Here is a 10,018-nt window from a genome sequence, read left to right as displayed (position 1 = left end):
GTTGTTCCAGAGGACTCCACAGCATTCAGATTCCTCATCCTTCAGCCCCTTTGCACACTGGAGTTTAAGCACTGAGTGATTTGTTGAATGTCTCCAAAGTCAAGCTATTTATCTTTTTCACTGTATTTTATTGTCTCTGTTTTCCCTGACTTACAAACCTTCATCACAACACTGAGCTCTGCTTTCTTTAAGAGCTGGTGCCTCACAACAGGATGCTGAAGAAAGAAATCAGTGGGTGGTGAAATATTTCTATTTAAATTTATTGAAAAAAAAAAAAAAAAGAAGAAAAGAAGAAAAGAAAAATGTAGAGCCCAAACCACAGTTTCAAGATCCAAAAGATTATTTATTGTTGATTATTTCTCAGATTTAACACTGAACTTTCCAAGCCCAAATACTTATTTATATAATGCAAACCTCAAAAGTGGGGAGAAGAACATCACTTTTAAATCTCCAAAGTTTACATTTGGGAGACCAAACAGTTGATTTGGGGTCCAAACCCACTCTCTGGGGCTACAAACCCACACATATAAACTCCAAGGCGTATGAATTTAAAGCTGAAAGCCTCATTTAAAGGGCCCTGAGGATGATTTTTGAAAAGCCTGGTCTGGAATGTGGGTGGGACTGTGATGTCACACACAGTGGGGTGGAAGGGGCTGCAGGGAGGTGAGTTCTAAATTCTGGAGAGAGCCCTGAGCCTCCTCACCACTGGGGCCATGGCTGTTAACAGTGGTGTGAGTGGAGTCCAGATGGATTTCTGGGGTGGGATGGAGTCTGGGTTCATGAGGACCAGCATCACCCCCACAGGTACAGGCAGGAGCTGCTCCCAGGGCTGTGGGGACAAAAACCAGCCCTGACCCACCTGGCACACAGCCCAGGGGTGCTGGAAGGCTGAGAGGCACCAGAAGCACAGCATAAAATGGGATTTCCTTGTTTTCCAGAGAGAAAAACTGTCTGGGATGCAGTGGCTGGCTACATCCAAGAGCAGCTGATGCTGCACAAGGTGGGACAAGAGACTGGGACAAAACTGTGGGACAAAATTCTGGGATAAAACTCTGGGACAAAAGCCTGGGACGAAACCCTGGGACAGACACTGGGAATAAAACCCCTGGGATAAAACCCTGGGACAGACACTGGGAATAAAACCCCTGGGATAAAACCCTGGGACAAAACCCTGGGAGCTTGTGCAAGGGTGGTGTCACCTCTGGGAGGTGATTGTACCACAGGGCTGATCCTGGTCACTGGAGACAGGGGTGCCCTTGAGCTGCCTCTGACTCCAGCATGGATTTTGTGCTGGGAGAAGGGAAAAGGAGAGGCCCCAGGGCTCTCCCCACTGTCCTGACCTCTGAACAGAGGGAGTTTGCAGTGGGAGTCTGTCAAAGACACCATCCCTTGAAAGAACCATCCTCAGCTCTTTCCTCTGCCCAATTCTCACTCTTTGGGCCTTTCCCTTCTGCTCCAGGGGATCCGAATTCCCACCCTTGGGTCCTTTGATGTGGCCCACACAGAGACTCTGGTGGGGAACAAGACTGTGAGCCTGCAGAGGCCAGTGTTCCACCTGGCCAGGAACCTTGGAGAAGTCCAGAACCTGGAAAATAAGGATGACCTGGCTGGTAAGACAGAGGATTTAACCCTGCAGGCCCAGAGGGGAGTAGGGTATCACCACATTTCTGAAAGCATCTGCTGGGAAACACCTTTGGCCAAGCCCTGGGGAAGTGCATCCATCCCCTCCTGTGGTTTTGCAGGGGACAAGCAGCTGGAGCCTCTGAAATATGCCAAGGTGGCCATGGAGGCCTCTGTGCCCCGGAGGAAAGTGGAGTCCTGCATCCTGGGCACCACGTCCCTGCTGCACCACTGCCTGGAGAAGGGCGTGAGCGTTGTCTTTGTCCTGAAGGACGTGGGTGTGCTCCTCATCAAAGGCAGCACGGTGCAAATGAGATTCTACCCAGACTTCCTGAAGAAAGTGATTGGGGAGACAATCCTGAACAAGGCTACGCTCAAGGTGAGCCTTTTGTTTCCTTCCTGCTTGGGCAGACACACAGCAGTTTCCCAGTGTGCTGGTATCAAGGACAGGTGTCTGCCAATAAAGGCAGAAGCTTCTCTTTGAAATGGAGAATGTAAACCCCCTTATTCCAAATTATTATAATTTTGAAATTAAGGGGCTCTCAGGGAAAGGTATGAGAATAGGAATTAAAGTTCTTTACTAGGAAAATTAAAATAGAAATACAGAATTACAAAGAAAAATCCCAACCCCTGCCAGAGTCAGAATCCAAGCTGACACAGTCAGTCAGTCAGGGTGGTGGCACAGTCCCATTCAATGGTGGCTGCATCCTCCTGCAGGGGCAGATGTGGCTCAGCTGGAGCAGTGTTCCTGGAGAAGGTGCAGTTTCCTCTGAAGCTCCAAGGATGATGTGGAAGGGTCTGGTTTTCCCCTGGGATCCAGTGGGAAAGGCTGCTCTGCTGTTCAGAATCCCAGTTATTATCTGGGTAGGAAATGTTTGGCTTCTCCCCCTGGGTGGAGCATCTCCCAGTGGGATGATGTAATTTTATCAGTCATGCACTGGGACTCAGTGGCCATGAACAGGAGGTATCTCCTGTGGAAAGATAAAGATGATTGTCCCAGCTGGTTTAAAGATGTCCCATTAGCAGAGAATATGTGCCAGGAGATCAGGGTCACTGCCACACCCAGTTTTTAACAATGGCCCATTAACAGGAGATATCTCCCACAGGGATAAGAATCGCTGCCACACCCAGTTTTTAACAATGGCCCATTAACAGGTGATACCTCCTGGATGAAGGGTGGGTCATGGGAAGGATAAAGATGATTGCCCAGCTGGTTTTTAACAATGGCCCATGAGCAGATAATATGTGCCAGGAGATCAGGGTCACTGCCCCACCCGGCTGCAGCAGATGGGGACAGAATTCACATTTCTTGCATATGGACATTGGGACGGGGACAGGGGCTCTGGCCAGGCAGGAGTGTGGTTCCAGCTGCTCTGCCTTCCCTGAACTCCTCCTCTCCTGAGTGTCTTGGCCATACTGAGGATGTGCTGACATCTTCACATTCCTGTGCTCAGGCTCTCCAGCAGCTGGACATGGTGGTGTCCCGGGACGTGCCCATCACCTCCCTGAGCTTTGCTGGCCCTGTCATCATCTTCCCCAAGTGAGTCAAACACCCTGGCAGGTCTCTGGAGGGATCTGGGAGCAGTTTCTCCTCATGACCACAACAGCTCTGCAGAGCACTGACTCTCCTTTGTGTCTGTCTGCTCATCATCCCTGTGGGCAGACCTGAGGGGACAGAGGGAATATTTTAGGCAACCCTTGCTTCCCCATCATGGCCAGGAATCCTTCCCTGGGTGACCTTATTTCCCAGGACAGTCCTTGGGGTTGGGGCACACTTGACTTGGGAGAACAATGGCCTTTACCTGACTGCCAAACTCACCTGTGAGCAGGTGATAGTGGCAAGGGGCAGGGCTGGTGGGGATGTGGGTCAGCACTGTGCTGTCTCTTTGTCCCCAGCTTTGAACAGACGCTTCTGCCCACATCACTGTTCAGGGATCATCTCAAGTACTTTGGATTTGTTCCTGGAGAGGACAAGAGGGATGTAACAGGTTTGCCACCCATCAGGCGAGGCATGGAAGGTAAAGCAGCTCCCTGCTCATTTCCATAGCACAGGCAACTGGTGGCTGTGATGTGATGGGAGATTGTCACCATGTTCTGATGGTACCAAAGCTTGGTGCCAGCCTTTTCTCCTAAGGTTGGACCCACAAGAGCTGAGCCCTGGGCTGGGAGGTGCCCAAGATGCTCATCCCTGGTTCAGCAGGAGGTTGGAGATATGAGGGCCCATACTTGCTCCTGGAAATTACCTCTGCTTCCAGAAGAGACTCTGTCCCAAACCTGGCACTATGGATGGGGGGGTGGGGGGGGTGCCATGGGAGGGGAGTGGGAATTCCCTCTTGGATGTGTTGGGAAGAGACCTGAGCATCACCACGTGTCACTTGTGGCCAGCAGCATCACAGTTTTTCTAATTCCAGGGACACATCCTGGCCTGCCCGTGCCTGTTCACCAGGGTTCCACTGCCAAGGCAGGAGAGCAGCCCAGGGATGAGGAGATGATGGAGATGAGGCAGAGCTCTGGGGTCAGGTGAGCACAGGGCACAGGGACTTTTCATCATCCAGCCAAAGCTGTTGCCCAGTACATCCACCAGACAGACTGGGGCTGCTGGGAGCCCCCCATGTCACAGGGCTGGTTCCTCTCCATCCCTCCAGAAAAGCCTCTCATGGCAGCTGGAGCTGTGCATGGGATAGACAAGGGTTCCAGTCAGGGGATTCCTTTCCTGAGCTGGGCACAGCCCTCAGCTGAGGGGAATGCAGCTCCTGTGGGCAGAATGTGGCCCCAGACCCCTCCCAGCCTCACCCACACCCCTCCTGGTCTGTCCTTCCAGGAAGCTGCCAGTGATGCCAGGGGCTGCTGCTGGAAAAAACCAGCCAGTGACTGACCAAGCCAAGGGTAAACCTGTGCCCAAGGACCAAGAGCTGAAGCAGAACAACAGAGAGGGAGCAGCAACCCAGATGAGCAGAGGAGGAAGAGGAGAAACAAAAGATTCCCTCAAGAGAGATGGAGAAAAGAAAGTTCAACTTGGAAAAGAAGGAGAAAGAAGGGAATCTCTTGGAAGAGAAGGAGAAAAAGCTCATCTTGGGAGAGACAGAGAAAATAAAGTTCATTTTGGAAAAGAAAGAAGGGAATCTCTTGGAAGAGAAGGAGAAAAAGCTCCTCTTGGGAGAGATGGAGAAAAGAAAGTTCAGCTTGGAAAAGAAAGAAGGGAATCTCTTAGAAGAGAAGGAGAAAAAGCTCGTTTTGGGACAGATGGAGAAAAGAAAGTTCAACTTGGAAAAGAAAGAAAGGAATCTCTTGTAGAAGAAAAATCTCGTCTTCAGAGAGATGGAGAAAACAAAGTTAAACCTGGAAAAGGAGGAGAAAGAAGAGAATCTCTTGGAGGAGAAGGAAAAAAAGCTCTTCTTGGGAGAGATGGAGAAAAGAAAGTTCAGCTTGGAAAAGAAGGAGAAAGAAGGGAATCTCTTGGAAGAGAAGGAGAAAAAACTCCTCTTGGGAGAGATGGAGAAAAGAGAGTTCAGCTTGGAAAAGAAAGAAGGGAATCTCTTGTAAGAGAAAAAGCTCGTCTTGGGAGAGATGGAGAAAACAAAGTTCAAATTGGAAAAGGAGGAGAAAGAAGGGAATCTCTTGTAAGAGAAGGAGAAAAAACTCCTCTTGGGAGAGATGGAGAAAAGAGAGTTCAACTTGGAAAAGAAGGAGAAAGAAGGGAATCTCTTGGAGGAGAAAAAGTTCATCTTGGGAAAGATGGAGAAAAGAAAGTTCAACTTGGAAAAGAAAGAAGGGAATCTCTTGTAAGAGAAGGAGAAAAAGCTCCTCTTGGGAGAGAAGGAGAAAGCAGAGATTCTTCTAGAAAAGAAGGAGAAAGCAGAGATTCTCCCAGAAGAGAAGGAGAAAAGAAAGTTATACGAGGGAGAGAAAAAGAAGCAAAAGACGCTATTGGAAGTGAAGGAGAAAAGAAAACTCACCCCAAAACAGGAGAAAACAAAGTTTCTCTGAGTAGAAAAGGACAAAAGAAAGTTCCTCTTGGAAGAGAAGGAGTAAAGTTTTGTCTCAATAGAGAAGAAGTGAAATATCTCCTTGGGAGAGAAAGAGAAAAGAGACTTCTTTCTGGCAGAGGAGGAGAAAGGAAAGTCCCTGCTGGGGACACATCAGTGCTGTGGAGTGCCCAGGGCAGGAAAGCCCAGGACTCCAAGGTGTTCATGCTGCAGCAGAGAGGGGCTGAGGCAGCACAGGCCCTGAGAGCCAGACCTGAGGCGTTCTGGTCTGTGCTCAAAGAGCCCCAGAGGAGCATTTTGGCAGGATACAGGTTCGAGTGCTCCCACCTGCTGCCCCTCCTGGCCCCGCAGGACCCCCTGCTGAAGAAGAGAGAAATGGTCTCCAGGGGCCCCTGGCCCTGGGTGCAGTGAGCAGGGCTGGGTGAGCAGCACATGAGGAGCCAAAGCAGGGACATGGCTGGGACAGCAGCTGCCATTCTGTGCTTCCTCCTAGAAACATAGAGTTAGAGGAAATCTTCAAAAATCCTCCAGTTCTGGTGGGTGCCATGGCCAAGGTTCCACCACTCATCCATCTCCAGGGATGACATGATCCACCTCCTTTTCCAACAGAACACACCCTGGCTAGCATCTCTGGGGTTAGAGAAAGCCTGACTCAGCACAAGGCTTCTCTTTCCATCCCCACTGGGAAGACAAAACCCCTCTGGGAGGGTCTGGCAAAGGCTGAGAACAAAGTGCTGAAAGGAAGAGCTGTCCTTGTGTCCTTGTGTCCTTGTGTCCTGCCCTGAGAGCCCAGGAGAGGCTGGAGGGCACTGCCAGGTCTGTCCCCTGAAGCCCCACAGGGTGTGGGATTCCTGACTGAGACCAAACCCCATTCCAAGTGCTGCTCCTGACTCTATGCATCCTTCTCCCAGCCCACCACTACCACCCTGAGAGATTTTATTGAAAGAAAAATCCCAGAGTAGCAAATTAAACAGAATTCACTGTTCAATTATTTCATTTATTCTATTGCACAACCCATCCCTTGCACACCTGCAATATCCATTTGTCTTGAAGCTGATGGTTTCAACAAATGCCTCCAAAGTAAACAATTTATCTTTTCCACTGTATTTTATTATCCCCATTTTCCCTAAAACACCTCCCGCACAGCAGTAAGTTCCCTTTAAGAGTCTCTGTAAATAGAGGATATTTTTACAGAAAGAGGCACCTGTAAATGCTTTTATGCAGTATTCAAAATTGCACTGTGTTTTATGAGAATTCTAGTGAGTTTCCATTTGGCTTTTATAGTATTGTGTATTTCCAGGTAAGGTGATCACCCTGTTCTTTTATTCAGGACTGGTTTTGCTTCATTCCATGTTTTTAATTCAGTTAAAATATGGGATATGGCCACATATACTTAAGATGTTAATGTGCCAGAAAGGAGAATATACAAATACACTTATTAAATGCTGGTAAGAAACATCAAAGCTGCTCAATGCTTTGAAATTTTGCTTTTGTGGAAATTTCCTGCACTGCCTATCTGACATTGCTTGGATTCATGGAATGGTTTGGGTTAGGATTTTAAATCCTACCCAATGCCCCCCCTGCCATGACAGGGACACCTCCCACTGCCCCAGGGTGCTGCAAACTGATTTTGGGCACTTCCAAGGATCCAGGGGCAGCCACAGCTCCTCTGGAATTCCATTCTAACACCCACCACCCTCACAGGGAACAGTCCCAATATCCCATTTAACCTCATCCCCCTTTATCCACTGACAGGTCACAACAAGGTCTCCTGGAGCCTTTTCTTCTCCAGGATGAGGGGGAGAAAATCCCCAAATCTCAAAGGGTTTCTGTTCCAGGAAGCTGTTGCAGCCCTGGGATCATTTTTGAGCCCTAACAGGGCTGGGTCTTGCTTGTGATGGGGGGAGCTGGATGTGGAGCCTCCAGAAAATGGAGCAGAGAACTAAAATACCTTCCAATCCAAAATTTTTCCACAAACCACTGTGCTCTTTATCTTTATTTAGACTTCTACTACTAATTCCTTGTCTTCTGGGAGCTCAGAACTGGAACCCTTGAAGAAGCTGTGGAGAGAGAGGAAGCTGCTGGAGCCCTGTCAAAATTTGACAATCCCAGAAATGTCTCATGGTGTTTTCAGCACCCAGCACCAAAATCTGGCAATCCCAGAGATATCTCATGGCATGTTCAGCCACCCAGCATCAAAATTTGGCAATCCCAGAAATGTCTCATAATTTCAGCCACCCAGCACCAAAATTTGGCAATTCCAGAGATGTCTCATGGCAGGTTCAGCCACCCAGCATCAAAATTTGGCAATCCCAGAAATGTCTCATCATTTCAGCCACCCAGCACCAAAATTTGACCACCCTCTTGCCATCCCCCACTTTTTTTAATGCACTTTCACTCACATTATCATGCGCCTAAGCCATGCAGGGTTAATGTTGATGATCAGCATAACCACCGAGGTGCTGATGGAGGAGAGGGCGAACATCATTTCCACTAAGTCACACCAGCTGAATTTGGCATCACCTATGCCTGTGTCTTCCACGCCCTCCACAGGGTTTGGGTCTGCCCTGGTGTCCTCAGCCCTGCAGCATCTCTCATCCACACCTGGAGGAAATGCCCAAAGCTCTGAGATCCCTGGGAATGGGGTGGGAGGGGTTTGAATTTGTGTCCCTGGCACGGGAATGGCCACAGCTCCACCTGAGGGATGGTCAAAGGACTCACCTGTTGGCTCAAGGGCTTCACTGTTTTCCTCAAGGATTGGCACTGCCTCAGGTACCTCCTGGTCCACAGGCTCTGGCTCCAGCACTTCAGAGAGAAAGTGTGAATCCCAGCTGAATTCCAAACCTCCCTTCCTCATGGCAATCTGAGAGCAGAGCTCCCCAGCTCCTGTGGTTAAGAGTCACTTGTACCTGAAAGTCTTTCCTTCAGCAAAGTCAGGAATTCAGGCTGTTCAGGCTGTTCAGGCTGTTCAGACTGTTCAGGCTGTTCAGGCTGTTCAGGCTGTTCCATTAATGGCCAGGAAATGTTTCCCAATCCAGTTTCATTCTTCTGACCTTCAGGCAAAGAAGGAAAAACTTCCACCAGAGAAATCCCTGGAATCAGCTCTTGGGCTGTGGTCAGGGCTGACCAGGGATTCTTGTGCTGCTCTGGCTGGGGAGCTGGGAAAGCTCAGGGACACCAGAGCCCCACGAGGAGCTCCACCACACTCTGGGGCATTCCCTGTGCCAGCAGCACAGGAGGGGATCAGGGAATGACCTGGCACACCCAGGCAAGGGTGGACTCACCTGCAGGAGATGCCTCGCTCACGTTTGGGCCTTGAGCTGGCAGCTCCCAAAACAAATCAAAGGTCATGTAGGGTGCAGGAGAGTCAGATCCAGCCTCTGGATCTCCACTGCCTCCATCCATGGCTGTGAACAGGACAGAGGAGCTCAAGTGAGATATTTCCATGTGTTTTCCATGGCAGGAACTGCGGCTGGAGCATGGAAAGGCTCTGTGGTTGTGCTTGTCTCTTCCCTCTGGAGGGATTTGCCAGGTGTCTGACCCAGAACAAAGCGTGCAGGAGCTGCCAGGAGCTGAATCCAGCCCCAGCAATCCTGCTGGCATCACTCTTGGAAGCAGCTCAGGGCTCTGGGAATGCTCTGCACAGATCTGGGACCATCCCTGAGCCCCACCCATTGCCTCTCTGCCCTGCTGCACAGCTGAGCATCAGCCAAAAAATAGTGTTAAATTTGCTATCAACAAGATATTGAAAGCTAAATGCTCCTTGAAGGGAGCTGGGAGCTGCCCCTCCCTGCCCACCTACCTTCATCTGATGTTCCTGACTGATCAAGGGGAGATTTATACACCAGGGACAGCAGGTCTAGCAGGGCTAGCAGGATGACCAGGGGCAGCAGGATTTTCGGGGCTGTTCGTGTCCATGCCATGATGAGGCTGCAGGTGCCTGCAGTGCCCACCACAGCCTGGCTGTGTGACCCCTGGGGGGCTGTGGGACTCCTCAGGGAACTTTGGGGCTCCTCAGGGGCTGTGTGACCTCATGGGAGGATTCTACCACCAACATTCCACTGTCTCCAGGGGAACCCCAAATGTGCTGGGACAGTGCAGGCACAGCCCCATCCCAGCTCTCTGCTCTAGGAAACTCTGCACAGCTCACCTGGGACTTCACCTGGCTCACCAGAGCAAAGGAAGCTCTCCAAACTCGTGATTTTTAGCTGTTGGGTGGAAAAAAATGGGGATCAGAGTGGTTTTTTTGGGACAGTGTTTCTGTCAAGGGTGAGAAAGGCAGGATCCCAGAATGGTTTGGGTTGGAAAGGACATTAAAAACCAGCTGGTTCCAACCCCCTGCCATGGGCAGGGACACCTCCCACTAGGGAAAGAGATGGGAGATCCTCAATACAGCTGATTCTTGGGATACA

At 50.0% G+C, this 10,018-nt stretch overlaps 1 protein-coding gene and 1 long non-coding RNA gene across 2 annotated transcripts; one reads left to right on the top strand and one right to left on the bottom strand.

The window, feature by feature from the left end:
- Positions 1–706: 706 nt before the first annotated feature.
- On the top strand, positions 707–6,017 carry LOC306813481 (uncharacterized protein; the record flags this gene model as incomplete). Its single annotated transcript, XM_079328948.1, has 9 exons — positions 707–804; positions 939–1,000; positions 1,460–1,610; positions 1,743–1,999; positions 3,075–3,160; positions 3,517–3,638; positions 4,032–4,140; positions 4,442–4,628; positions 5,781–6,017. The coding sequence occupies exons 1-9, from the start codon at positions 714–716 to the stop codon at positions 6,015–6,017; spliced, it is 1,302 nt and encodes a 433-aa protein (XP_079185074.1). The 5' UTR covers positions 707–713.
- Positions 6,018–8,097: 2,080 nt separating this feature from the next.
- Positions 8,098–8,559, bottom strand: LOC306813527. The gene is made up of 3 exons (XR_013776999.1): positions 8,516–8,559; positions 8,328–8,411; positions 8,098–8,210 (listed from the first exon to the last, which is right to left on the bottom strand). It is a non-coding gene; the product is annotated as an uncharacterized lncRNA (long non-coding RNA).
- Between the last annotated feature and the right edge of the window lie 1,459 nt (positions 8,560–10,018).

Source organism: Erithacus rubecula, assembly GCF_903797595.1.
Source record: "Erithacus rubecula genome assembly, chromosome: 29".
NCBI lineage: Eukaryota > Metazoa > Chordata > Aves > Passeriformes > Muscicapidae > Erithacus > Erithacus rubecula.
The sequence above is the reverse complement of the archived record's forward strand: the minus strand, read 5'-3'. Positions and strand labels throughout refer to the sequence as shown.